This window comes from Hippichthys cyanospilos, chromosome 15, assembly GCF_059441005.1.
Source record: "Hippichthys cyanospilos isolate Australia breed blue-spotted pipefish chromosome 15, RoL_Hcya_1.0, whole genome shotgun sequence".
Lineage (NCBI taxonomy): Eukaryota > Metazoa > Chordata > Actinopteri > Syngnathiformes > Syngnathidae > Hippichthys > Hippichthys cyanospilos.
In genome coordinates this window covers 19,366,260-19,390,724 of record NC_142383.1, presented here as the reverse complement: position 1 = coordinate 19,390,724, position 24,465 = coordinate 19,366,260, and the positions used below count along the sequence as shown (strand labels likewise).

At 66.3% G+C, this 24,465-nt stretch overlaps 8 protein-coding genes across 16 annotated transcripts; 1 reads left to right on the top strand and 7 right to left on the bottom strand.

The window, feature by feature from the left end:
• Positions 1-201: 201 nt before the first annotated feature.
• On the bottom strand, positions 202-3,210 carry ppp1r3b (protein phosphatase 1, regulatory subunit 3B). The gene is made up of 3 exons (XM_088435775.1): positions 2,461-3,210; positions 2,329-2,391; positions 202-990 (listed from the first exon to the last, which is right to left on the bottom strand). Exon 3 carries the CDS (start codon positions 961-963, stop codon positions 274-276), a length of 690 nt encoding a protein of 229 aa, XP_088291901.1. The 5' UTR covers positions 964-990; positions 2,329-2,391; positions 2,461-3,210; the 3' UTR covers positions 202-273.
• Positions 436-6,008, top strand: LOC148412279 (protein phosphatase 3 catalytic subunit alpha-like). 3 transcript variants are annotated; one of them, XM_088435760.1, is made up of 13 exons: positions 436-601; positions 664-2,983; positions 3,247-3,444; positions 3,501-3,815; positions 3,889-4,034; positions 4,134-4,273; positions 4,343-4,420; positions 4,488-4,582; positions 5,132-5,257; positions 5,331-5,408; positions 5,466-5,550; positions 5,616-5,713; positions 5,802-6,008. In XM_088435760.1, the coding sequence occupies exons 2-13, from the start codon at positions 2,935-2,937 to the stop codon at positions 5,945-5,947; spliced, it is 1,554 nt and encodes a 517-aa protein (XP_088291886.1). In that variant the 5' UTR covers positions 436-601; positions 664-2,934; the 3' UTR covers positions 5,948-6,008. The 3 variants fall into 3 exon arrangements, with proteins under 3 accessions (XP_088291886.1, XP_088291884.1, XP_088291885.1); XM_088435759.1 differs by lacking the exon at positions 436-601 and having other exon boundaries at positions 2,254-2,983; positions 3,501-3,625; positions 3,704-3,815; XM_088435758.1 differs by lacking the exon at positions 436-601 and having other exon boundaries at positions 2,248-2,983; positions 3,501-3,625; positions 3,704-3,815; positions 5,331-5,550.
• hsdl2 (hydroxysteroid dehydrogenase like 2) lies at positions 6,004-8,776 on the bottom strand. 2 transcript variants are annotated; one of them, XM_088435767.1, is made up of 11 exons: positions 8,514-8,776; positions 7,986-8,149; positions 7,831-7,929; positions 7,651-7,765; positions 7,464-7,567; positions 7,282-7,380; positions 7,022-7,216; positions 6,877-6,948; positions 6,678-6,809; positions 6,450-6,578; positions 6,004-6,149 (listed from the first exon to the last, which is right to left on the bottom strand). In XM_088435767.1, the coding sequence occupies exons 1-11, from the start codon at positions 8,528-8,530 to the stop codon at positions 6,040-6,042; spliced, it is 1,236 nt and encodes a 411-aa protein (XP_088291893.1). In that variant the 5' UTR covers positions 8,531-8,776; the 3' UTR covers positions 6,004-6,039. The 2 variants fall into 2 exon arrangements, with proteins under 2 accessions (XP_088291893.1, XP_088291894.1); XM_088435768.1 differs by lacking the exon at positions 6,004-6,149 and adding an exon at positions 6,177-6,347.
• Positions 8,777-8,931: 155 nt separating this feature from the next.
• ugcg (UDP-glucose ceramide glucosyltransferase) lies at positions 8,932-12,771 on the bottom strand. 3 transcript variants are annotated; one of them, XM_088435769.1, is made up of 10 exons: positions 12,216-12,771; positions 11,730-11,862; positions 11,554-11,656; positions 11,195-11,296; positions 11,015-11,127; positions 10,538-10,716; positions 10,388-10,474; positions 10,144-10,251; positions 9,997-10,075; positions 8,932-9,905 (listed from the first exon to the last, which is right to left on the bottom strand). In XM_088435769.1, exons 1-10 carry the CDS (start codon positions 12,311-12,313, stop codon positions 9,735-9,737), a joined length of 1,173 nt encoding a protein of 390 aa, XP_088291895.1. In that variant the 5' UTR covers positions 12,314-12,771; the 3' UTR covers positions 8,932-9,734. The 3 variants fall into 3 exon arrangements, with proteins under 3 accessions (XP_088291895.1, XP_088291897.1, XP_088291896.1); XM_088435771.1 differs by having other exon boundaries at positions 10,538-10,623; XM_088435770.1 differs by having other exon boundaries at positions 11,554-11,632.
• Positions 12,772-12,933: 162 nt separating this feature from the next.
• On the bottom strand, positions 12,934-14,285 carry mocs2 (molybdenum cofactor synthesis 2). The gene is made up of 5 exons (XM_088435778.1): positions 14,157-14,285; positions 13,679-13,799; positions 13,447-13,603; positions 13,232-13,355; positions 12,934-13,105 (listed from the first exon to the last, which is right to left on the bottom strand). The coding sequence occupies exons 1-5, from the start codon at positions 14,163-14,165 to the stop codon at positions 13,013-13,015; spliced, it is 504 nt and encodes a 167-aa protein (XP_088291904.1). The 5' UTR covers positions 14,166-14,285; the 3' UTR covers positions 12,934-13,012.
• Positions 13,772-15,260, bottom strand: LOC148412275 (molybdopterin synthase sulfur carrier subunit). Its single transcript, XM_088435780.1, has 4 exons — positions 15,104-15,260; positions 14,354-14,475; positions 14,157-14,291; positions 13,772-13,915 (listed from the first exon to the last, which is right to left on the bottom strand). Exons 1-3 carry the CDS (start codon positions 15,113-15,115, stop codon positions 14,162-14,164), a joined length of 264 nt encoding a protein of 87 aa, XP_088291906.1. The 5' UTR covers positions 15,116-15,260; the 3' UTR covers positions 13,772-13,915; positions 14,157-14,161.
• A 152-nt stretch (positions 15,261-15,412) lies between these two features.
• LOC148412274 (uncharacterized) lies at positions 15,413-18,264 on the bottom strand. 4 transcript variants are annotated; one of them, XM_088435764.1, is made up of 10 exons: positions 17,844-18,119; positions 17,513-17,560; positions 17,151-17,438; positions 16,825-17,035; positions 16,518-16,760; positions 16,287-16,455; positions 16,141-16,229; positions 15,942-16,013; positions 15,746-15,876; positions 15,413-15,643 (listed from the first exon to the last, which is right to left on the bottom strand). In XM_088435764.1, the coding sequence occupies exons 2-10, from the start codon at positions 17,553-17,555 to the stop codon at positions 15,492-15,494; spliced, it is 1,398 nt and encodes a 465-aa protein (XP_088291890.1). In that variant the 5' UTR covers positions 17,556-17,560; positions 17,844-18,119; the 3' UTR covers positions 15,413-15,491. The 4 variants fall into 4 exon arrangements, with proteins under 4 accessions (XP_088291890.1, XP_088291888.1, XP_088291887.1 ...); XM_088435762.1 differs by lacking the exon at positions 17,844-18,119 and adding an exon at positions 18,162-18,264 and having other exon boundaries at positions 16,141-16,455; XM_088435761.1 differs by having other exon boundaries at positions 16,141-16,455; positions 17,844-18,116.
• Positions 18,265-18,626: 362 nt separating this feature from the next.
• On the bottom strand, positions 18,627-24,428 carry lmbrd2b (LMBR1 domain containing 2b). The gene is made up of 18 exons (XM_088435755.1): positions 24,279-24,428; positions 23,107-23,332; positions 22,895-22,989; positions 22,737-22,835; positions 22,479-22,646; positions 22,204-22,414; positions 21,614-21,688; positions 21,436-21,546; positions 21,153-21,336; positions 20,775-20,956; positions 20,558-20,691; positions 20,386-20,491; positions 20,216-20,313; positions 20,046-20,149; positions 19,923-19,969; positions 19,635-19,740; positions 19,366-19,483; positions 18,627-19,285 (listed from the first exon to the last, which is right to left on the bottom strand). The coding sequence occupies exons 2-18, from the start codon at positions 23,278-23,280 to the stop codon at positions 19,216-19,218; spliced, it is 2,082 nt and encodes a 693-aa protein (XP_088291881.1). The 5' UTR covers positions 23,281-23,332; positions 24,279-24,428; the 3' UTR covers positions 18,627-19,215.
• Between the last annotated feature and the right edge of the window lie 37 nt (positions 24,429-24,465).

The window sequence follows — 24,465 nt, the reverse complement described above, 5'->3', positions numbered from 1 at the left end:
GCAACAGGCGGTGCGGCGCGCTCCCCCCCTGCGCAACCCGCCGCCGGCGACGACATTTTTGATGAAAATTCAGCGCGGTGGAACTAGATCTTGATTTCAAATGTTTGAGACATCGCTGCTCCTTCCGCGTCCGTCGGCATCCTTGATGAATGATTGACTTCGGCTTTTTTTCAGGCCCGGGCAGCCAGAAGAAAGGGAGCGAAAAGTTGAAAAGGTTTATTTTCGTCACGTAAAAGCTGTCGGGCGAGATCCCCTTCGAAGCCTCCGCCGGCTTCAGTAGTAGGGGCCCAGGTCCTCGTAGCCGGCGTAGCCGGGCCAGTCGGGGGCGATCCGGCGGGCGCGGGCCAGGCCGCCCGAGGCGTCCCCGCGCCGCCGGTCGTCCCCGCGCCGCCGGTCCAGGGCCCGGACCACGCGGTAGTTGCGCCCCCGGTTGCTGTCCCAGTACTCGGCGCCGGCCGCCTGGTAGCAGACGGCGAACTCGGCGCCGCGGCCGGGCTCCGGCAGGGCCAGGCTGAAGGAGAAGGTGTCGCCGCAGGCGCCGGGGTAGGCGTCCCCCACGTAGGCGCACTCCACGTCCCGGTGGCTGGCCCACGAGTCGAAGGTGACGCGCAGCCGCACGCGCTTCTGGAAGGACAAGTTCTTGACCTTGACCGTGCCCGTCAGGGTCCGCCCCTTCAGCGCGCACGTCTCCAGGGACACGCACTCGCCGTCCAGGGTCCGGCGGAAGGAGACGTAGTCGAGCGCCGGCTGGCCGAAGTCCAGGAGCAGCTCCTCGTCCTCGGCGCCGCCCGCCGGCCGCGCCCGGGCGGGGACGCGGATGGCGTCCTTGAACCGGGAGAAGACCTTGACCCGGACCAGGGGCAGGCCCCGGTGGTCGGCGAAGGTCACCCGCTTCTCGCTTCTCGCTCGGCACGCCGGGTCCTCCCGGGGCAGGAAGAGGGGCGCCGCCACGTCCGTCGGCATGCCGGCCGCCGTTTAGCTTGGCGTCACCTTGAGGAACGGACACAGGGCAGAAACTTTGGCTCGGCTAGCCGCCGCGCGAACCCGGACGGCCCGGCGCCTAGCCCGTGGGTGCGCCACCCTCGTCCCGGAGGGGTCCCGCCTCTTTTCCGCGTTTCCCCGCCGAACGCTAGAAATGTTTGCCTTTAAACGTGGCGCTGGAAAAGGATCCTAATCATTCGAATCGGGTGTGTTTGAGAGAAAAAGGGCGTGGGCCCTCCCTCGCGCGCCTTAAAACGCAATTGCGAGCAGGCTCGGATGACCCCCGAGACAAAACTGCCCGAGCCGGAGCCGGAGCCCGTCGGGAACGTTTCTCCTGGCGACGTCCGGGAACGAATCGTCGGCTAGGCCCGCCGTCAAAAAAGTCAAGGAGAGCCCAAAGCGCGCGCGGCAGGTCTACGAGGGGCCGAGCCAAAGACCCGGAAAGGTCGCCTTCCCCGGCCCCGGGCGAAGGGACCCGCGTTTCCCGCCCGCCTCCCGTGCTCCGACGGCTCCACGTTTCCGACGGTTTAGGACCGGAGGAAAAGAAGCGCCCAAAGGCGCCGTCATTCGGCGAGCGGCCCGGCCGCGCTCCGGACCCGACCCTCCCGTTGAAAACGTATGGCGCGAGGGCCGAAGGGCAAAGGGTCGCGGCTACCCGCAGGTCGAAGGCGCGCTCCGAAAGCCGAGGGACGAACCGGATATATGCCCGCTCGTCTTTTGAACCCGCTTCCGGTCCGAAAATTGCTTCGGCGCCATCCGCTGGCAGCCCGCAGCGAAGGAAACCGGGGGCGTCCAAAGGCAGCTCCGAAGGGCCGGCGCGGCGCACGCCCCTCCCCGCGCACCCGATTCAAACGGGGGGCTCGTCGGAGGCGCGCTCCGATGAGCGTTTTCAGTCATCTGGACCGGGCGGGGAGGCCGAAGAAATGCGGAAAGTCGCTCGGCGCCGCCTCCGAGGAAATGTTTCTTCGTTTGGACGATTCGTCCGTCGCCTACTTTGGGCTTTTTTACGTTTCGGGGCGACGGCACTTTTTGGGAAATTTCCACCCGGTTTTTCGGAGGGAGCGGAGCGTCCCCGCTTCGGCGTCGGTCCGAAAAAGCACGGAAAAAGCAGACGTTCGCCAATGGCCGCGACCCGGGGAAACTGGGTTTCTCTGGGACTTGGCGGGCCGTTCCCTTCCGGCAAACGACGGGGCGCAACCCTAACCCTCTTCCGGCCGCTCGGCCCCCGCGCCCCAAAGGTCCGGCGACACCGCGGCCAAAGGGCCAGCCGCGCGCGGCCTCCGCCGTTCCGCTGGGCCCCAAAGTCACCTGACCTCCGGCGACCTGACGTCCGCGCTCGGGTCTTACCTGCATGCGTGCGTCCGTCCGCGTCGGGCCGGAGCTGGCGCGCTCGGGGGCACGTCACGCCACCTGCCGGGGTCAAAGGTGAGGGGGAAGAAACGTGCCACCCCCCCAAACGGAGCGCGGTTCGGAGCTCACTTTGCAGTCGAGCGAGGGTTGAAGTTCAAGAGCAGCCGGCGGCTGGCAGAGCGCGCATGTGCGGAAAGACCGTCAATCATTGACCGGATCGGGCCGCGGAGCCCGCCCCGAAACGCAAAGCCAATCGAGCGGCCTCCGAGGATTGCGAAGACTCGGTTGTTTTTTGCGGGGGCGGGGCATCGGGAAGGACGGCGCTCGCGCTCCGCCGGGCGCTCAGACCCGCGCAGTCGAGCGCCGAGCGAGTCGCTGACTCTCTCTCGGTGCGCAGGCGCGTCCAAGCCGCGCCTCCTTTCGCCTGCGAGTCGCGCGCGCTCCCCGCAGCAAACATCAGGAAGTCTTCGATTCCGTCGGGCGCCCCGCGGGCCCCCTGGACCGACTCCGACTGACCTCCGGCCCGGCGAGGCGGGGCGGGGCTCGGCTAACGCAGCTAGCCCCTCGGCTAGCCCGGGCGTCCGCCTCCGAGGAGGGCGCAAAATGTCCGCCAAAGAGCACAAAGTGTCCACCACGGAACGGCCCGTCAAAGGTGAGCGCCTCACGTTCGCCTCGCCTTCTTCTTCGGCGCTTTTTTTCCGCGGAGCTTAGCCGCTCGCGGGGCTCGACGCCCGGCCCGTTTGAGGCGCTTCGTGATGACGTCACGGGCACCGCGCACGGCTCGCCCAATTGCAGTTAACGGCCGCTGGCCCCAAATAGCCATTGAACTTTAGTCCGCGCGTGTCGGAACGTGACAGACAGACGGACAGACGGACTGCTGACGGATCGCGCGCGCTTCCGGCTCCGTGCTCGCAGCTGTGCCGTACCCGCCCGGGACGCGGCTGAGCGTGCGCGAGCTCTACTCGGACGGGCGCCCCCGCGTGGACGTGCTGAAGGCGCACCTGCTGAAGGAAGGCCGGCTGGAGGAGGAGGCGGCCCTGCGCGTCATCCGGCAGGGCGCCGACATCCTGCGGCAGGAGAAGTGCATGCTGGACGTGGACGCGCCCGTCACAGGTAGGCCGGCCGGTCGCCGGCCCCGGCGAAGCCCACGGCTGAGCGTGTGTCCGCAGTGTGCGGCGACGTCCACGGTCAGTTCTTCGACCTGATGAAGCTTTTCGAGGTGGGCGGCTCCCCCGACGCCACCCGCTACCTGTTCCTGGGCGACTACGTGGACAGGGGCTACTTCAGCATCGAGGTGAGCGCCGCCATCAAGCTGGCGGGCGCGCCCGCCCTTCCCCGGGCGCTCACGCCGCCCCCGCCTCTGCCTCGCCAGTGCGTCCTGTTCCTGTGGGCCCTGAAGATCAACTACCCGGACACGCTGTTCCTGCTCAGGGGCAACCACGAGTGCCGGCACCTCACAGAGTACTTCACCTTTAAGCGCGAGTGTGAGTGCGCCGTGCCGCCCGGGGGGGTCTAACGGGGCCGCTCCGGGGCTAACGGGGCCGCGACGGCGCGCAGGCAACATCAAGTACTCGGACGGCGTGTACGAGGCGTGCATGGACGCCTTCGACTGCCTCCCCCTGGCGGCGCTGCTCAACCGGCAGTTTTTGTGCGTCCACGGGGGCCTGAGTCCCGAGATCAGCACTCTGGATGACATCCGCAAGGTCGGGCCGCCCCGCCCCGCCCCGCCTCGCCCCGCCCCGCCCCGCCCCGCCTCGCCCCGCCTCGCCCCGCTTAACGCTCGCCGCCGCCTTTGCGCGCAGCTGGAACGCTTCAAGGAGCCCCCGGCCTTCGGGCCCATGTGCGACCTGCTGTGGTCCGACCCCGGCGAGGACTACGGCGCCGAGAAGAACCAGGACCACTTCAGCCACAACGGCGTGCGGGGCTGCTCCTACTTCTACAGGTGGGACGGGACGGGCCGGCCCGGCCCGGCCCGCGGGCGGAGCCTCACCCGGCCTCCGTTTGTCTGCAGCTACGCGGCCGTGTGCGACTTCCTCGCCAACAACAACCTGCTGTCGGTCATACGGGCGCACGAGGCGCAGGACGCCGGGTAAGAGGCGGGCGGGTGGGCCGAGCCCCCCTTCGCCGCTCACGCAGCCCTGCGCCGCCCGCGTCAGGTACCGCATGTACAGGAAGAGTCAGAGCACGGGCTTCCCGTCCCTCATCACCATCTTCTCGGCCCCCAACTACTTGGACGTCTACAACAACAAAGGTAAAGCGGAACTCCGCCGGGCTTTCGCGCGGAGCGCCGGACGGCCGGCGAGCGCGCTGACGCTTGGCCTTCCTTTTTCACCGTCCCCATTCAATTGCTTTCCTTAGCTCGGCCAAGTTTTCACGTTGTTTTTTCGGTTTAAAGTCCCGACGTTCAGTCCCGGGTACAGCGGTCGCGCACGCATTTTTTTTCAAGCGTTCGGCCGAAGTCTAAAAACGGCCGGCGCTAAATGAAGGAAGTGCTCCGCCGCGCGGGGCCGAGAGCCTTTTTCGCGACAAAGGAATAAAGGCTTGCAAATTTCCAAAAGGCGAAATATTCCGTGGGGGGCGGCGCCGACAACGAGAAAGTATCTAATCGAGTACCCAAAGTCGTTGGCTGTTTTCCTACGGAAATAATACTTGCCTGACGTCATCAAGCGGATCCGCGGGTTTTCCCCTCGCACTCGCGGGTCCGCTTTTGGCGAAGGCCGCGAGTCGAGACGGGGCGGGCGGGGCTTGCTTTTTGAGCATAGCTCGGAACGGGCAAATGACGCGCGCGTGCGCGCGCCAGCGGCGGTGCTGAAGTACGAGAACAACGTGATGAACATCCGTCAGTTCAACTGTTCGCCGCATCCGTACTGGCTGCCCAACTTCATGGACGTCTTCACGTGGTCGCTGCCCTTCGTCGGAGAGAAAGGTCAGGCGGGTCGGGTCGGGTCAGGCGGGTGGGGTCGGGTCGGCGCGCTTGACGGCGGAGGGCCTTTGCGCAGTGACGGAGATGCTGGTGAACGTGCTGAACATCTGCACCGACGACGAGCTGATGACGGACGCCGACGACGCGGGAGAAGGTGACTTTGGGAAGCGGGCGCGGCGGCGCCCCCTCTCCACTAACGTTGCCGTTGCAGGCGGCGCCCCCGCCGTCCGAAAGGAGGTCATCCGGAACAAGATCCGCGCCATCGGCAAGATGGCCCGAGTCTTCTCCGTGCTCAGGTGAGAGCGCGGGCGGGGGGGGGGGGGGCGTGCCAACGGGCGCGCTAACGGGCCGCCGTTGGCAGAGAGGAAAACGAGAGCGTGCTGCAGCTCAAAGGCTTGACGCCGTCCGGGACGCTGCCGCTGGGCGTCCTGTCGGGGGGACGCCGCACGCTGCGGAGCGGTGAGACTTTCCGCCGTTCGGTCGGCGCCGAGCGCGTCCGACCTCGGCCTGGCGTCTTTTTTTTGTTTTGTTTTTCCCCCGGCCGCAGCGGCGGAGGAGGCGGAGGAAGCCCGAGGCGACTTCAAGCCGCCGCACAGGATCCAAAGTTTCGAGGAGGCGCGAGGCCTGGACCTCATCAACGAGAGGATGCCGCCCAGGCGGGACGCGGCCGAGGGCGGGAGGGACCAGGCCTAGCCCCTCCCCCCGCCCGCTTTCATTTGCTTTCCGCGCGCTCAATAAACAAGGGCAAATTGGCGGTGGGACTTTTTATTAGCGCGGCGACGGCATCACAGCTTGGACACGCGGCCCATCATCTTCTCCAGCTTGATGGCCAGCGACATGTCGCCTTTGATGCGAAGCTTCCCGGACATGAAGGCCACGGTGGGCTTCAGCTGCCCTGAAGCCAAAAGTGTGTTAACGCCTGGCGGCGGGAGCCGGGCGCCGCCGTAGCTCCGCGCTTCTCCATCTAGTTTGGGCCAACCCTCGCCCGGCATTTTGGGCCCCGCTAACGGCGGTCGCAAAAAAGAAGCGATATGGGCACGCGCGATATAGACCATCAACTTTCAGCCAATAGCTTCCATAGATTAGTCTGAAACTGAAAAAAAAAGAAGGCGCCGCGGATGTGCGAAGAACAGGTCAGGCGGCAAAAGCAGAGGCCCCTTGTGCTTGGCGGGGCCGCGTCAGCCAAAACACTCACCCGCAAACATTTTGGCGAAGACGGCCGAGTCCATGGTCATGACCACGTCGGGCTCGGCGGGCGGCCGGCCTTGCCCCGCGCCGCCGGCGCCGTTCTTCAAGTCCAGGAACCAAACGCCGGCGTGTTCCCCTGGCCGGAGGCGGAGCAAAGAGGCGGGTGAGGGCGGGTGAGGGCGGGTGAGGGCGTGCCCCCCCCACCCCCCCGCGCTTTGCCGGGCGGCCGTCTCACCCGAGAGCTCAAACTGGTAGAGCGCCTTGGTGGACTTGACCAGCTCCTCGCTGAGGACGCCTCTGATCACCCGAAAGGTGCTTTCCACGGGGCCGCCGGGAGGAGGCGGCGCATCGAAGGCGGGCGTCGCCCCTGCCGGCGAAACCGCCAAGCGTGGAAAACGCGTCCCGAAAAGGGCCGCGGGGGGGAGGGGTCTTACCGTGCCGCTCCATCTGCCGGGCCAGAACCTCGGGGGCCTCGTCCAGGAAGAAATCGGGCAGGAGCGGGTGACCTGCGCGGCGATCCGGGAGCGGCGTGACGCGGCGTCGCCGCCAAAGACGGGCCGAGCGTCGGCGGCCACCGACCTGGCTGGACGGCGTAGGCGTCCATGTCCCGCACGCCCTCCTCTCGCAGGAAGTCCTCGTCCACCAGGAAGTGACCCGTGAAGCTGACGGGCCGCGACAAAACGGCGTAGGCGGCGTCGGCCACGATGTCGGCCGTGCGACACTGCTTGGCCACGCCCTCGCCGCCCAGCATGTCCATGGCCGCCGTCTGGATGGCTGGCGAGACGGCGGGCGCCGGTCAGCGCGGGCGGGCGGGCGGGCGGGCGGGGGGTTCGGCTCACCGGTTCTGGGCCAAAGGGCGTTGACGGCGATTTGACCTCGGAACTCTTCGGCCATCCCCAGGACGCACATGGACATGCCGTACTTGGCCATGGTGTACGCTGCGGGCGAGACGGTGGGGACGCCTCATTTCCCTTGTTAAGGACACGCCGCCCCCCCCCCCCCCCCCCGACCCGCCGCTCACCCGTGTGGTTCTTGAACCAGATGGGATTGAGGTTGAGAGGCGGCGACAAGTTGAGGATGTGCGGGGACCCGCTCTTCAGCAGGTGCGGAATCACCAACTTGGAGCTGCTCGGACAAAAAGAAAGCGGGGCCGAAAATCGAACCGGCGACGCCTCGAAAAGGAAACGGAGGGCGGGCGAGCTCCGTACGTGACGTATGTTCCTCTCAGGTTGATTCCCAGCATGAGGTCCACCTTCTTCATGGGCGTCTGCAGGGTTCCCGTCAGGCTGATGGCGCTGGCGTTGTTCACCAAGATGTCGATGCCTGGCGCGGCGCGGCGCGGCGTCACGTCACTCCGCCGGACGTTTGGGGAAATAGAGTACGAGTACCTCCAAACTTGTCGACGGCTTTCCGCACGGCGTCTTGGACTTGCCGCTCGTCTCGGATGTCCACCACGCACGGCAGCGCTTTCCCGCCCAGGCTCTCCACTGCGAGAGCAAAGGGTCAGACGGGCCCGGGCGCGGGCCGGCGCCTTGGCACGCACCCTCCTCCGCGGCGCTGTAGATGGTGCCGGGGAGCTTGGGGTGCGCCTGCGCCGTCTTGGCGGCGATGACCACGTTGGCGCCGTCCCGGGCCGCTTTCAGGGCGATGGCCTTGCCGATGCCGCGACTGGCGCCCGTGATGAACAGCGTCCGGCCCGCCAACTTCCTGCGTCACACCGCCCCGACTTCACTTTCCACCTTGCGCCTCAAACGCCCTTCGCGCGCGGTCGCTCTCGTTGCTTTGTGCGCTTGCGCTCTGCCGTTGGCTGGCGGCCTGTCCATATTAGGACTGGCTCCGCGGACGCCTCGGGTCCCTATTTTGCCCAAGGCGTCGGATAAGATTCGAAAGGTAAAATCTAAGCGTATTCTGTCGCGAAATGCGGGGACGATGGAAGTCGCCTGTTCGTGGAGACGCAGCTCGTGCTAGCCAATCGCCCCGCGCGAACGTTTAAGCGCAACTACGTCAACCGTTTCATCCGCAACAAAATGATTTTGGAGCTATTTCACGTGGGGGGCGTTCGCCAACTCACCCGGTGTTAGGAAGCATGACGACTGCGAGAAAACAAAAAAAAAACCGAAGGGGAAAAAAAAGGAGACGGAGCAGAAAAAAAGGACACTTGGGTTTTCTTTCGTCCACCTTTCACCCACTTCGGGCCACCGGAACTTCCTGCCGCCGACGGGTTCCTCATCCGGTCCGCCGAGCCAATGAGAGCGCGCTCTGCTGTGTCCGCTTCTCGAAGAGCGGAACCAAAGGCGTCCCGCTTAGCGTATATGTTTAGCGGCGCTCGCCTCGGAATCCCGGCTGCGGCCGTTGGGCCTGAGAGGTTAGCGCGTTGTCGGCGCGCATCCGAAATCGCGTTGCGAAGAGTGAGTGGGTTAGCTTCTTCTTCTTCGACGTTCGCTCCACTCAAGCCTCCCTCGCTCTCAAGCACACACACGAGGCGAAGCTCGCTTTCAAAGGTAAAACTTTATTGATACGATGTGATGAAATGCTGCACTCTACTCTGATTGGTCGATCGGCCGAGAACGTGAAACGACGTCTTGATTGGACGCAGCCTCACGGGCCCGTCCGACACCGCAATGTGACGTCATTCAGCCGAACCCCGGCGCTTTTGCTAATCGCGAATGCTATGACAGGAGCCGATACTAAAATGAGGGAGGGCGGTCGCTTCGGGGGAATGGGCCGGCGCCCCCAAAACGCGCGTCGGCGTCCGAACGCGGCCCACGCCGAAAAGCGGGGGCGTCCAAACATTTCCGGCCCCAACGTGGGCCGTCCCCGCGCAAAGCGCTCGTCGTATTTGGCGAGTCGTCTGCGGTTGGGACCCTCTGACGGAGGAGAGCGACGAGGCGGGCGCTCGACCAAGCCTCCGTTCCCGACGACGACTCAATAGCAAAGCGCGGGAGCGTTTTGCGGACCCTTCCTTCGGCACCGCCGTGAGCTCGGTCCGCCTCGACAGAGGGCGTCGGGCGCCCGCCCCTCCCCCCGGGCCCGGGTTTGGAGCGCCCCGTTCGGCGGGCGCAAAATGGCTTTGGCGCTCGTTAGTTGGGGGGAAATGTTGCGACCCGGCTAACACTGAGACGCTCGCGAGAAGACCGACCGCGTGTCTAACACTGTTTGCGGGAATATTTGGCGGGACGACGGGGGGAAAAGAGGAGAAAGACGGCGCCGCCGTTGCTCCTTCGCCAACGATAGCGCCCAAACCAACATAAATAATCACAGAAAAGAAATACGGCGGTCCGCGCGAGGGCGGCTACACGTCCAGAATCTCCTCGGCCGTGCCGCCGCATCGGAGCCGGTACCGGCCGGTCCGCCAGCTGATGGTGGGGTCCCAGAGCGCCGACAGGAAGATCTGCACCGCCATGGACTCGCGGATGAACCACGCCACGGCGAAGTCCAGCTTGGAGAAGCCGGGCGGCCCGCCCTGCCCGGCGCCGCGCCGCGCGCGCGCGCGCGCGCACCGGTCAGCTCGCGGGTTTTCGTTGGGCGCGCCCGGTCGGCGGGAAGGCGCGTACCTGAACTCCGGTCAGTTGCGCGTAGTCCGCCATGAACCAGGCCAGGCAGTGACACATGAAGAAGACCATCATGTCCCACCTGCGCGCAGGCGTCCCGGGTCAGGCCGCGAGGGGGGGGGGGGGGCGACGGAGGCGGCCGGGGCTCACCTGAAGAGGTAATGCGCGGCCCAGCCGATGATGAGGCTGGCCAGGAAGCACTCGGAGACGGGCTCCAGCACCGTGCCGGGAAGCATGTTGATGCGGAGCTTGGTCCACCTGCCGGCGAGCCAAACGTCTGGGCCGCGAGCCAAACGTCTGGGCCGCGAGCCAAACGTCCGGGCCGCGAGCCAAACGTCCGGGTCGCGGTCCGCGCGCAAACGTCTGGGTCGCGGTCGGCGCCGCCTCGCCTCACCTGATCAAGCGGGACTGGAACTGGCCGATGGAGTAGGAGCCGGAATTCTGCAAGGCCACTTGCGTCGCCATGGAGAACTTCCAACCTCTGCGGGGCGGCTGCAGGTGAGCGCCGCAGGCGAGCCCCCCCGCCCGCCCTCCCGCCCGCTACCTGTCGGCGATGGCCTTGGCCATGAAGTAATCCTCGGCGATGTACTGCGCAAAGGCCACCAGGCCGCCGGCCTGGTCCAGCACGTCCTTGCGCATCAGACACGACATCCCCGTCACGCACTTGATGCCCATCACGTTGGCCGAAATGTAGGAGCGAGGGTGCGACGTCCCGAAGTAGACCTGCCGGCGGGCGGGCCCGCCGTCAGCCCCGCGCGCCGGTGAGCCCCGCGCCGCTCGGCTCGGGCGAGCCCCCGCCCCGGTTAGCCTCGGCCGCTCCCGTAGCCCGGCGCCAGCTAGCCGCCCGTCCCGGTTAGCCTCACCCGCCGCTATCCTCCTAGCGGTCTAGCGTCTTCCGTGACGGCCGCCCGCCAGCCGGCCGGCTCGCCGCGGGCCCGGCGCCGAGTGGACTCACCCGCCCCGTCGGCGTAACGCCGGTTAGCCTCGGCCGCGGGGCTAGCTCCGCGCCGGGCGGCCTCACCTGCTCAAGCGTGGCGGCGAAGCCCTGGCGGTCGGCGACGTACGGCAGGCCGTGCACCAGGCCCACCTTCTCCGTCATCTGGTCGGTCAGATCCGTCAGCGTGTCGGCTTTCGCTGCCGAGGCGCGCGGGCGGACGTTAGCGTCGGCGGGGGGCGCGGGGCCGAGACGGCGGCGGGCCACCTCGGATGCCGCTGTCGCAGATCCACACCAGGCCGTACTTGGCGCCCTCGTAGCCCGGCATCAGGTTGTTGATCTTGGGGTTGATGCCCACCTTCTTGCCCCCTGCCGGGCGAGGACGCGGGGGATTAGCTTTTGCCGGGTAAGGGGCGGGCTGGCCCTCCCCCTTTTGGAGCAAAAAGGCCGCCGCGGGAATGAGCGCGAGGTGAGCGCGAGAGACCGACGGCCGCGAGGAGGTGCGCGAGAAAGGAAGCGCGAAGATGAAAATACGCGCTGGATCCCGGCTTTTGCTCTCTTTGGGCGGAGCTCTTTTTGAGGGTCGCGACTTTGCGCCGGCCGATTCGCCGCAGTCGGGCGCTTACCGACAAAGAGGCGCGCGTCCACGTTGGGGTATTTCCCCAGGAGCTTCTTACAAACGTCCACGGCCGGGTCGTCCTGGTCCTGAACGCACATCAGCACCTCGTACTGCACACCGAAGGTCGGGGCGCGCGCGCGTCAGAACGGGGGCGGGGCGGCTTCGAGGTCGGGGCTCGGCTACCTTGGGGTAGTCCATGGTGAAGAAGGTCTCCAGGTTGGAGATGAGGTTGGGGTCCACGCCCTTGAGTGGCTTGAGCAGAGACACGCCCGCCGGCTGCTTGACCTCCGACCTCTTCTTGTGCAGGTGCAGGCGCCTGGGCACAGACGGGGTCATTTAGGGGGACTGAGGATCCTCTGAGCGCCCCCCCCCAAAAAAAAAAAAAAAAGGATGAATAAGCGGCCATCCGATCAAAACACCGCGGGGACGAGGCGCTCCATCCGTCTGGCTGTCCGTCGATCGACTAACTTATTAAACTTATTACTTATTTACTTTGGTTCGTTCGACTCGGAGCGAAACTGCCGAGCGCTTCGAGTGTGAGCGGCAGCAAAGGAAAGGAAGCTCCCCGTCGGTTATTCGAGGCCTGGCGAGGCTCGGCTAGGCTAAGCTAAGCTAAGATGAGCTAACCCTAGCCGCGGCAAGCCAAGCCAAGCCAAGGGGGCAACTCACACGTAAACGATGGACATGAAGTGCATGAGCCAGAGCACGACGAAGAGCAGCAAGCCGAACACGGCCAGGCCCTGCATGGCGACCTCCGCCAGGGCCATGGCGCTCCGAGCGCGGCGGCGGGGAAGGCCGGACGCGAGGAATGACGGCCGGCTGGCCGCCGCCGCCGCCCGGCGAGGCCAGGCCAGGCCCGCCCCGGGAGAGGAGCGCCGAGCTCGGCCGAAGGCGGCCAAAAGTCCGGCCCGTCTGCGATCGGGGTCCGCTCTAGGAATCCGCGCGAAGCTCCGCGAGGACGAAGCCCGAGCCGCTCGCTCGCTCGCTCTCTCGCTCGACGGTCGGCAGACCGGCAGCCTGTCAGCTGATCGCGAGACGAGACGGGGCGCTTCCGGTCAGCGTCGACGTCACTCAGGAGGAGGGCGCTTCCGGTTGCCTCGTCGCTTCCGCTCACGTGCCGAAACGGAGAAAAAAAAAAAAAAAACCTCGGAAAGAGCCGACGACAGCCGATCTTCGTCGAAGCTTCGGTACCTTGTTCTTTTTCGACGCTGACATTGCCCGTTTTACAATTGTAAACACAACGGTGACATGAAAGAGCCGTTATTCCGCAAAGTAACCCGTGACATTTTAGTACCTCAAGCGACCGGACATTTGTGCTTAATTCACGAATGACTCGGGTGTTCTTAGCCGAGCGTACGACGGGAGACTTCGGGACGGTAGGACTCGGGACAGGGCGGTCGCCGGGGCACATTGTGGACAAGGGAGCGCTCATCCATAACATGGGCCTCGCGGCTTTTATTGAGCAATCAGTGTTTGGGCGCGGCGGCCGTTCCGTGGCAAGCGGCCCAAGCGCACTCGGCGTTCTCCTTCCAGCTGGCGCCGCGGTCCTCGTACACTTCCTGCCAAGCGCAGAGGCCGGCGGGGTGAGCGCGGCGGGGCCGGCGGGCGGTCGGGGCCGGCCGACGGCGGGCGGTCGGGGCCGGCCGACGGCGGGCGGTCGGGGCCGGCCGACGGGACCCTCCCACCTTTTTCCACACGGGGACGCTGGCCTTCAGGCCGTCCATCAGGTGGGCCACGGCCAGCTGGCCCTGGCGGCGGTGAGGCGAGGAGACGGCCGCCACCACGCTGGCCTCGCCCACCGGCACCCACCTGCGGGGGGTGAGAGAAGCGGCGGGGTCAGCGCGGCGCGCGGCGGGGTCAGCGCGGCGGGGTCAGCGCGGCGCCGGCGAAAGGGCGCGACCCGAGGCGGTGGTGCACGCAGACGCGCGCCACGTCGGGCCAGCGCGCGCGCACGTCTCGGCACAGCCGGGCCAGCTCCGACGGGACCATGGCCTCGTAGGCCTCGTACTCCAGGCCCGTCACCCTGCGGCCCTCCTCGCGGTCCTCGCGCGTGGTACCTGCGGAGGGCGCCCCGCCCATCTTCATCCCGGTCCGGCCAAACGGCCGCCCGCTCCGCTCCGCGCCGCGCGTACCTACGAAGACGGAGATGGCGCCGCAGGACGGGCTGCCCGCGGCCGCCACCGCTTCCTCCACCGACAGCCGCTGGCGGCTCAGCTTGAAGGTGTCCCGGCCCTCCTCCTCCGACGACGCCGTCTGGCCAAGCGTCGGTAGGAAAGGTTACGATTGTTGGGACGCGCCCGATGTTGTCGAGTGCCGCGAGCGCGCTGGAGAGTTCCGTCGAGCGTCGTGTACTCAAGCGCCACGGCGTCCTGTAACGCGCCCAACGTCAAACGCCGCGCAAAGTAGCGCAAAGCGTCACGGAGTCGAGCGCCCTGACGCTTCACCGCACTTTGCCGTAAAATGCCGCGGGGCGTGGCGAGGCGTCGCGAAGCGTGCCGTCGAGCGCGGGAAAGCTCGCCCTTTTCCGAGGTCGCCGCGATCGGCGCGGGAAGCCTGCTCGGGACCGATCCGGCCTCCCTCCCTCCCCCGTCGCCGCATCGGGGAGCTCACCCGGCTCATCCCCCGCTCAGCGGCGGCACCACGGCCACCTCGTCGCCGTCCCGCAGCGTCAGCGGCTCCCGCCGGTCCACGGCCACGTAGCCGTGGCGCACCGCCAGCACCACGTGACCCTGCAAAGCCCGCAACCTGCGGCGCGAGCCGAGCGGGTCAAGCCCCGCCCGCGGCTGAGCCGCTCGCGCCGCACCCACCCGGGGTGTCGCTCCAGCAGGCGGTTCCAAAGGTCCCGGCAGCTGATCGGCGTGTCCACTTGCAAGTGCTCCTCCCGCAGGCCGCTCAGCTCGGCGCTCTTAGCGAAGTACAACACACACACCTGCGCGCGCGCGCGCACGCCTCATCAGCACCACCCACACAGGAAGCAGCAAACAGGAGGATTCCATTTTGGGTTAGGGACATTTTTAACCTCATTCTGGATGGGAACGGAACATAGTCAACGCAAGTCGAAGTCTGTCAAACTGCTGGCTCAGAAAGCGGAAATGAAATTCAACGCTTTAAAAAAAAGCATTCCAACTCTGAAAATATGTAGAAGCAACAATATTCATTCAAATTCAGTCAAATTTGGCGGCGCTTTTCTCCTTATGTTTGAGGGCCGCAAAAAAGAACGAACAAAAAGAAATGTAATGGGCGTTCATTGACGGAATCGTTACGGAACGGCTCTGAACCGAAGCAGGATATGTTTCTTTTGTTCACACGTCTCAATGTGTCAGCTACCAAAAACGCTTTCAAAAATCACGTTTGTCATATCGGGCGTTTGGACTCCGACCGTGAAGCACACGGGCGCGCGCGTGCGCGTGCGCACACGTGACGGTCACGGGTCCCCACTCGGCCTCGGTTAGTCCCGTTTGCAAAATCCGGTTCGGGAAACAAAGAGAAACTTTCCGACCGGTTCCCGCTGCCAAACGGCGCGGCGCGCGGAGCGAAAGCGCTGAAAGGACACTCACGCGTGCGCTCATGAAGAAGAAATGCGCTTCCGGTCATCGAGAAGCCTTCGGCGTTGAAAACGAGTTGGGCTCGCGGAAGACTCGCGGCGTCGCTCCAATGACGTCACGCCGGACCGCGCTTCCACCGGCTCGCTCCGTTTCTTCCTCGACGCTTTTTCCGACGTTTGGCGCGGCAGCGCCGCCAGCGGGACGGCGACGCGGCGGCCCGCCTTCGCGCGGAGCGGCTCTATGCCGCTTTCCGGTTTTGGCGGAAAAGCTCAATCGCTTCTTCCGAGCCATTCCGTCCTTTCAGCCAAAGACACACGCCGGAACGTTTGCGGGCCACCTCCGGAGCACCCGGGCAAAGTTTATTGTTTCCCCGAAAAACATCTGCCAACAAGCGCCGAGGTCATCCGTCCGAACCCTGGCGAGCCAGGAAGTCTTCCAGCGCGCTCAGCCTCTCCAGCAGCATGGCGTCCGGGTCCGAGGCCCGGTCGGCGCCGGGCTGCCGGCGGACGGCGCGCTTTCTGGCTGGCGCCGCCGCAGCGGGAAGTCCCGCGCCTGCACGCAGAAGCCGCAAAAAAGCGCAAGACCGCCCACCGTCCCCGTTGATCAAATATATCCGGAGCAGTCGCGTGCTGTTTCTTTTTTTTTTTTTTTTACCTTGGGGTCTCTTCCTCTTCCTGGGCTGAGTGAAGTCCGGGAAGAGGAGGAGCCTCCGCCGGCGCCGCAGGCCAATCAGGAGCAGGGCCCCGTCCTTTTCCTGCGGCTCCTCAAAAATGGTCTCCAGGCTCCTGGACGGCAAAGCGGGCCGGGGTGGGCTCTCCGTGCCGCGGCCCCGCCCACCCGCCCGCCTTACCTGTTGGCGCTGGGACACTTGTAGTTCTGGTTGGTGTAAATCTCCTCCACGCTGAACTCCTTCTTCCTGGACCTGAAAGTGGGCAAAGGTTGGGCGCGGGCGGCGGGCCCCCGTGGGGGCGGGCCCCCGTGCGGCGGGCCCCCGTGCGGCGGGCCCCCGTGCGGCGGGCCCCCGTGCGGCGGGCCCCCGCGCCGCTCACCTTTTGGCCTTGGGCAGCCCCATGGGCGTCAGCCGCGTCTCTCGCGGCGCCGAGCGCCGGATTCGGATCTGCGACACGCGCTCGGCTTTCTGAAAGGCGGGGCCGGTCAAGCCGCGCCCCCTCCCGCTCGCCCGGAACGCGCCCACCTCCTCGGCCGCCGGCGGGAGCGGGGACGAGGCGGCGTCGGCGGGGCGCGGGGGAAGAGGCGGGCCGAGGCGTGGCTTCCCGCCTCTTGGCCCCGTCCGCCTGCGGGTCGCGGCGCCGGGAAAGGCGGCGCGCGGCCCGACGGACCCGGGCTGGCCCGCTCGCACGTAGCTACCCGCGGAAGAAGAGAGGCCGTGAGCGAGGGCGGGCGGGCCAGGCCGCCGCGAACCCACCAGTGATCCAGGGCCAGACTGGGCGGGGCCGTCCGGTCCCGCGGGCAACGCCAGGGGTTCCAGCCGGCTCCGGCCGACGGCGCCGCGGACAGACGCAGCAGGGGGGCGGCGCCGGGCCACCGGCCCCCGGCCGCGCGGCGCGGCGCAAAGTCGGAGAAGCGCCACTGGCGCCGGGACGGGGGCCAGCCCGACGCCTGGCCGCTCAAGGCTCGCAGGAAGTCCAGCGCGTCCCGGACGGAGGAGCTGCGGGGACAGAAAGGGGGCGTTCCGTCCCGGCCTCTGCGCGGGGAAGCGGCGGCGCTCCCACCTGCAACCGTTGCGCCCGACCAGCACGCCGGCGGCCCGGAGCGACGGGCCGCCCTCCCGCCCTCTGGAGTCAAAGTGGAAGAGCGTGAGAGGCGCGTGCTCCGTAGCTCCGCCTCCCGTCCGGCAGACGGCCAGGCGCCGCTCCTCCCCTTCGCCGTCGCCCCCCTCCGGTCCGCCGCCCGAGCGAGGGCGAGCGGGGGTTGCGTCCGGAGCTAAAAGGCCGGACGGGACGGGACACCTTGTGGCCGGGCGCCGGAAAGCAAAGCCGGCGCGCGAGCGCCTCGCCCGGGCGCGCGAGCGCCTCGCCCGGGCGCGCGAGCGCCTCGCCCGGGAGCGCCTCACCGGGGCGCGCGTCCTCTCGCGAGGCGGCGCGGCCGCGCTTCCTCTTGCGGCTCCTCCTCCCGGCGCCGCCCGCCCTCTCCAGGGCTTCCACTCGCCGGCCCAACGACACCAGGGCCCCGCGCAGGAGCCGTCGCACCTCCATCCTGTGGGCGGCCAGGAGGCGGGGCAACAAAGAGGCGCAAGGGCAGGCGAGCTGCGGGCCGGGACTCCGGGGGCCGGGACTCCGGGGGCCGGGCCTCCGGGGACCTTGGCCCCGCTGGCCCTGAGCGGCGACTGCAAGACCAACAGACCGTACGTCGGGCCATCCGCTCGGGCGGGGCGGGACGTCCGTCGGAAAAGCAACCCACCGTTCTGCTGAGGCGGCGCTCCCGACGGGGGGCGGGACAGCATGGCGGCTGGCGAGAAACAAACAAGCCGTCATTGCGGTGACGTTGGAAGCCCTTTGCCCGAATACGGACGAGTGTTCTCGCGAGATTTGGGCCCCGCTAAGCTCCCCCGAGTAGGCGATCGGAGCCAACGCGGTTCCGAAGAATGTTCTGAAAAGAAAAGCGGCGCGGCGCGGCGCGGCGCGGCGCGGCGCAAAACACACGCGCGGCGGGGAATCGTGACCGGGTTAGGGTTAAAGCGAGCGGCCGCGGCTGACTGTCTTTAGCGTCGGACATCGTGAGCGTAACTGACCTGATTTTCCGAACCGAAATTGTGCCGCGCTTTCTCCTGGCGTGTCAGCAAACGTCTCCCCCAAATGTCATTTGAGGGAGATCGGGCGACAAACGGCTCGAGCGGCAAACCGTCAAAGAATTTCTTTTCTTTTTTTCCAGAAGGATCGGCGACCCCGGCAAAGGAAAGCGGCGTTAAGCTCGTCCAAAACGACCACTTCCGGCTCGCGTTTCGAAATAAAAGATGCGACGAAATGCGGCCGACGGCACCTCCGCGTTTGCGAGTCATTTGGAAAACGAGAGCGGTTGTGTCTGAACCAAGAAGTTAGGCGACAAATACTTTGGTTGGTTTTGGAGCGGGACGAATTCCGCAAAAGTCGGCGTGCTCGGAGCGGCTTCTGTCGACGTTGCCGCTAATCGTTTCGCCGAATATTTACGGTGGCCGGGAAGCGCCAATCACCTTGACGTTTGGGAAAAATCAACGCATTTCCTTTCCGGGCCGGGCCGGGCCGGCGAAAGGCCGTCTCCGGAGAGAAGGCGACCGCCTTCCTTTTTTCAACAAATCGGTCAAGTACTGAAGTACTGACTTTGGAAAAACTTGCCTCAGGTCATGGGGCTTGATTGCTTTTGTGGCAGTCATTCGGAAGGGGCCTCCTCCCGCCCTCCTCCCGCCCGCCTTCCGCCCGCCTTTCCTTCTGAAGGTTTCTTCTGATTGAAGCCCTTTCAGAGGGCCTTCCGTTTCTACATCCACGTTCCCAGAAAAATAGTTCGAAAGCCCGAACCCTCTTGAAAGCATCCAGGCCGGTTTGTGTCGGCGCGCCGGCCGTCTTTATTGACGCTTGACTGGCACAAGGGAACGGGCCGCGCTACGGGCATAAATAGCTCATATAAATAACACCATACAAACGGCGGCACGCGTGGCAAAACACTGGCCCTCGAGTGCGAGTCACAAAGACTGAGCAAAAAAAAAAGGCATAAAAAAACAGCAACAAAAGAAAATGATTGGCGAAATGAAGACGAAATATGTTTTTACTTGAAGATGAACGCCGAGTACGCCTAATCAGCCTTGAGTCCATCCCGCGGCACCTCCGCCAGGGAAAAGTGGGGTTTTTTTTTTGTGCGCTTGTCTTTTGTAATGTGTGCATTTTTTGTTTGCTGTCCATTCCTGATGTCAAGTGTTTTTTTGTTTTTTTTTAGGTTTACAATTCCTGATTTGCTCTTGTGTCTCGTTTGGCTTGCAGATTTTTTTTTTTCGTCAGCGATGATCTTTTTTCGACGGGGGGAGCGTTGTTGCGATTCGCTCTTAAGGGCCAGCGCGCAAACGCGCGTGCGGAAAGTCAGAAGGCCGGCGGGCTTTCCCTCTGGCCCCGCCGGCACGCGTCCGCGTTCGGCGCTCAGACGTCGTCAAAGATGCGGCCGCGGGACGACGACATGGACAGGTAGCGGCCGGCGCCGCCGCCGGCTCTGTGCGGCGCAAACAAAACCAAGCGGGAGGAGGGGCATCAGCGAGGGAGCCCGGCGCCGCGCAGGGGCGGGGCTTTTACCTCCCTCCGTCCCGTTGGTCGGCGTCCTCCGCTAACGCGTCGGCGTTGAAGTCCAGGGGCTCTTGGTCCCGCAGCAGCTCCGTGCGGTCGCGCTCGGCGGAGCGGCAGAACTTGCCCGCTAAAATTGCGCCGCCGCCGCCGCCAAAACGGATCGGGCCGACGGACGACGATGGGGATTTCGGGGCGGGGGAGAGAAACGTGGCCATTTTCGGAGCGCGCCAGAAAGGCGCGCGCGGTCGGGCGGAGCGCCGGGAAAAGGCGGTACTGACGTCTGGCGTCGGCGGCGTCCGAGTAGCCGGTCTCCTGCATTTCGTGGCTGCTCCCGCCCCTGGCGCTCAGCTCCTCCCGGGGGTCGCCGTAGCGTTCCTTCCACTCCTGCCGGACGCCAGCGAGGAAAAAGGCTCGGTTTCAAGTCAGGTCGGCGCCCGCGGCATTCCAACGGGACTTTTCCTTTGGCGCAAGACGCTCGCGGAACCCAACCAAACCTTCGCCTTGAAAAGAAACGCTCGGAAGGAAGGAAACGTTGGGTTCCCGCCTCAACGCTTCTCGCAACTCACGCGCCGTCTGTTCTCGCCGTCTTCCGCCCGCTGGCGCTTCCGCTTCTCTGCGGGCGGACACACGCGGGCGGGTGAGCGACGGCGCGGGCGGGGCGGGAGGGGCGGGAGGCGCGAGAGGCTCACCTCGGCGAATCAGCTCCTTGCCCTCGTCCACCAGGTCCGACGTGAGCTCGCTGTCGCCCATGAACTGCTGGAAGCCCAGCAGGTTGAGCAGGCGGGTGCCCAGGCTGGAACGGAAAGCCGGCGGACGGCGTCAGGCCGCCGCGCCGCGCCCGCCGCCGCCCGCCGCTTACCTGAAGTAGGTGGCGATGCACAGGATGACGATGAGCATGGGGTAGTAGATGTAGAAGCCGTCCGCCACGAAGGACAGCACGCGCATGGAGCCCATGATCTGCCGGGCGGGGGGAGCGGGTGAGGGGGGGTGAGGGGCGTCGCCGGCGGCAACAACGCCAACGCCTCCTACCGAGGTGTATGCCGTCTGCTCTTTGTCCTGGTGCGAGATGGCGGCGTCCATGTGGATGAGACCCAGGAAGTTGAGGCACAGCGGCGGCGTCAGGCGGCAGAAGAGCCTGGGGGGGGGGGCCTGTTTAACGTGGGCCGGGCGGGAGGGGGCGGTCGGGCCGGGCGAGGCTCACATGCCGCTGAACTGCAGGCTGTACGCGTCCGTCTGGTGGTGCGGCGCCAGGTAGTAGAAGTTGAAGACGCGGATGCGGAACACCGTGGAGTACACGCACGTGCACAGGAAGAAGATGGTGACGAAGCACAACACCTGGCGGGCACAGCCGGCTAGACAAAGGGACGCCTTCCATTCCGCCGGCGGGGCGGCCCGAAGAAGAGGGAAAGGCGTCCCACCTGGATGTAGACGTAGTTGTCGTCGCGCTCGGCCAGCCGGATGAAGACGGCGAAGAGCGACAGGACGGGCCGGGTGCTGAAGAAGGTGCACTCGGACCAGACCACGGCGGCGCCCAACAGGCCCAGGAGCGCGGCCAGCACGCGGTAGAAGCCGCGCTTCAGCAGACACTCCCAGTACCACTCTGAGAGGGGACAAAACGGAGCCGTCTGCCCGAGGCCCGCCGCCTCCGCCGTCCCGGGGCCGCGAGAGCGCAAGAATCGGAGGCGCTCGGCAGATCTTCACAGAGGCGGCCGGTCGACCCGAGCGCGTCGCGAAGGAGGGGAAGCGCCGGCCGCGGCCCCGACTTGCCGAGAGCGCGTCCCCTCCCCTTCGCTGACCTGCAACGGGCGTGTAGACGTATCTGCGGAACCAGCCCGGGGGTTGGGCGGGGGGGAAGCTGCGGACGAAGCGGCGCGCCGAGCCGCTCTCGTTCTTGGCCACGTCCTCCAGGTGGAAGGCCTCCTGCAGCAGCATGCGCCACTGCACGCGGGTGCGCTTGTGCCGCTGAACCGCGTAGATCACCTGTCGGCCGTTGGGGCGCCGCCGTTAGCCGGCGGCCGTTAGCGCGCCGGCGCCCGTTGGCGCGCCGGCGCCCGCCCGCCTGCGCCCGCCTGCGCCCACCCGCTTGTGAAGCTTGACCAGACTCCTCTCGCTCGGGAAGGTCTGCTTGTCCTCAAAGTCCTCGTAGTCGTCCATGTTGCGCCCCAGCTTGTCCTGGTAGTCTGTCGGGCACTGGGGGCCGGCGTTCACGTCGGACGCGCGGGGGAAGGCGGGGCCCGACGCGGAAGGCGGCGCTCACCTTCCTGAGGATGGTGTCCACGCACTTCCTCAGCGGGTGGTTGTACTTGACCGCCTCGCTCACCTTCCTCACCTCCTGAAAGACCGGTAGGCGGGAAAAACAAAATGGGCGGCGCGCTTTTCGTCCCGGCCCGCAAAATACGCGGCTCTCCGTCGGGCAAGCCGGGCTCCCTTCCGGGTTAGGCCCGAGTCTTCCCGGCCGTTAACCGCGTGGCAAAGTCGAGCCCGCGCCCTCAGCGCCCCCCGTCCTTCGGCGATGCCCTTCCGAGCGTTCGCCGCGCGCCGCCGGCACGAGCCGGTCCAGACGGGAACGGGCGAGGGCCGGAGTCCACTCGCGCCAAACTCATCCGGGAAGAGAAGAAGCGAGAAGAGCTTCCCGCGGCTCGGAAAGTTTGACCGTCCAAAACGTCCGAGCCGGCGAAAGCCGCGCCCGGGGCCGCGCGGCCGGACGATCCGTGTTTTGCGCAAAACCGGGCCGCGGGCGGAGGATTCCCGGGGGGAACCGTTTGATAGGAGCGACCCTCGCTCATTTCGGCGGCAGCAAAAGGCCCGCCGGGGGGCCGGAAGTTTTTGCCGAACGAGCGCGCTCGCCTCCATGGCGTCCTCCAGGTTCTCCTCGGCGTCCGCCTTCTCCGTCATGAGCTTGGAGGCCTTGAAGTAGGTCTTGAGGAGCATGTGCCCGTGCCTGGAGGCGTTCCAGTAGCCGCGAGGGATCTCCACCAGGCCGTAGCCCAGCAGCAGGACCAGCAGGAACAGGCCCCAGGTGTTGGCCGCCGTGATGCCGACGGTCTGCAGCTCGTTCCTGCCGGCGGCGGCGGCGGCGCCGTTAGCGACGGCGCGGGCCGAGGGCCGGCGGGGTCTCTGACCAGGACAGGCGCAACTCGGGGTGGACGGCCACGTAGATGAGCAGCGAGCCGAAGATGAGCAGGTAGCTCCCGTAGTAGATGGCGTTCTCGATCAGGGCCGTCCGGACCTTGCCGGCCGCGGAGAAGGCGCCCGAGCGGGCGTACGACTGCATGAAGGGCAGCAGCAGCCTGGGGGAGGCGGGCCGGGCGCAACGTCGGTCGCGTCCCGCCCGGAACACGGGAAAAAATGCCATGCCGGGACGACGGGCGCGCACTGACCAGGTGAGGCTCTGGGAGGTCCAGTAAACCACCCGCCAGAAGACGGGCATGACGCCGTCCGGGATGGAGCTCCACGGCTCGTAGCACGGCGGCGGCGCGCTGCCGGGAGGAGGCGGGGTGAGTCCGGGCCGGCGCGGGCGCTCGCCCGCCGCACCCACCTCGGCGCGGGCGCCCAGGACGCGTTCCCCGACGTCAGGTTGGACGGGGCGGCGGCCCGGTTCCGCCGGTCCTTCCGGCACTGCCGGTAGATGGTCTGCGGAGGGGCGCGGTTGAGAAACGCCCGCGAGAGCTCGCCCGAGGCCCGCGAGAGCTCGCCCGAGGCCCGCGAGAGCTCGCCCGAGGCCCGCGACAGCTCGCCGACCCCACCCACCGTGGTGACGTCCAGCGGCAGGATGAAGACGATGAGGAAGCACAGGTACCAGGCCAGCAGCGTTCCGAACAGGACCATGCGCTGCTGCTTGCGGAAGTCTCCGTAGCGATGCAGCAGGAAGAGCGCCAGGAAGAACACCACCACCATCTCCGCGCCCAGCGCCGCCCCGCTCATGGCGACGGCCGCAGAGACGGCGGACCGATCCGCGGATGCCGGAACCTAGCGGCTGGAAAAGCCCGAGCCGAGCGGCCGGTGAGGATTCCGCTTCAAGTGACCGACCTTGGCGCGCGTAAACGCCTTCTGGCGCCGTGTGGCACAAGTCCGCCGTCGGCATTTCTCGCCGCTCGGCCGGTGAGGATTCCGCTTCAAGTGACCGACCTTGGCGCGCGTAAACGCCTTCTGGCGCCGTGTGGCACAAGTCCGCCGTCGGCATTTCTCGCCGCTCGGGAACGCGTCGCTTTTCAAAGGTAACGACTCACAACTAAACCGGTGACGCCGAGATCCGCCTTGCACCGTTTCCCTGGCGTTTTGCTTCCGGATGTAGAGCCGGGACCGAGCGGGTCCCCGACCAGACCACCTCCGAATCGGGTAGAAGCCTAAATGAACCTTACGGCGAGCGGTTTAAAAAACGCAGCTACATTGCTGGATGGCGTTTATCAGAGACGATTGCCCTACTTGCCGCTCTTTTCGTCTTTTCTTTTTGCTTACGGTCTGAATGAAGGCTATTTCTGCGTGCCCCCCCATCCCCCGAGTGACTTGAACGCAACGGACTACTCACTAGACCGCAGGTGTCGTACTCCCGCAGGTTTTCTCCCCGAAACACACCCGGTTGTAATGATTAGCATCATTTTCAAGCTCGTCATTTGAATCGGGAGCGAAAAGAGCAAAACCAGCAGGATACCGGCCCTCGAGGACTGAAGTTCCACACCTAAGCACCCGACTGGCGCCGCAGGTGGAAAAGCGGCATCGTGTTTTTCTGTTTTTACGCCCCTCCCCGCCGACGTCATCGGGCGGGCCGTCCTCCCAATGATTCGGTAGCTCGGCCCTCGAGTGCGCCGAGTCCCGTTCGACGGGCAAAAGAGCGGGCGGGGAGCGAAAGCTCCGCTCCGGATTGTCGCCGCCGGCTAGCGTCGCCGGGCATGCTAGCGAGCGGAGACGTCGCGACCGCTTACCTTGAGTGGCCTTGCCCGGCCGGCGGCGAGGTCTCGCCGTCGCCGCTTGGGACGGAACGCTCCGTCTGTCGGGCTCGCCGAGGGAGCGCGTCCGGAGCGCGAAAGCGAACGACAACAGGCAGCGAAGCGAGCTCCGGCCGTCATCGGCCGTCACGTCCGGGTTGAGCGGGCGGGGCCGCGACGTCAC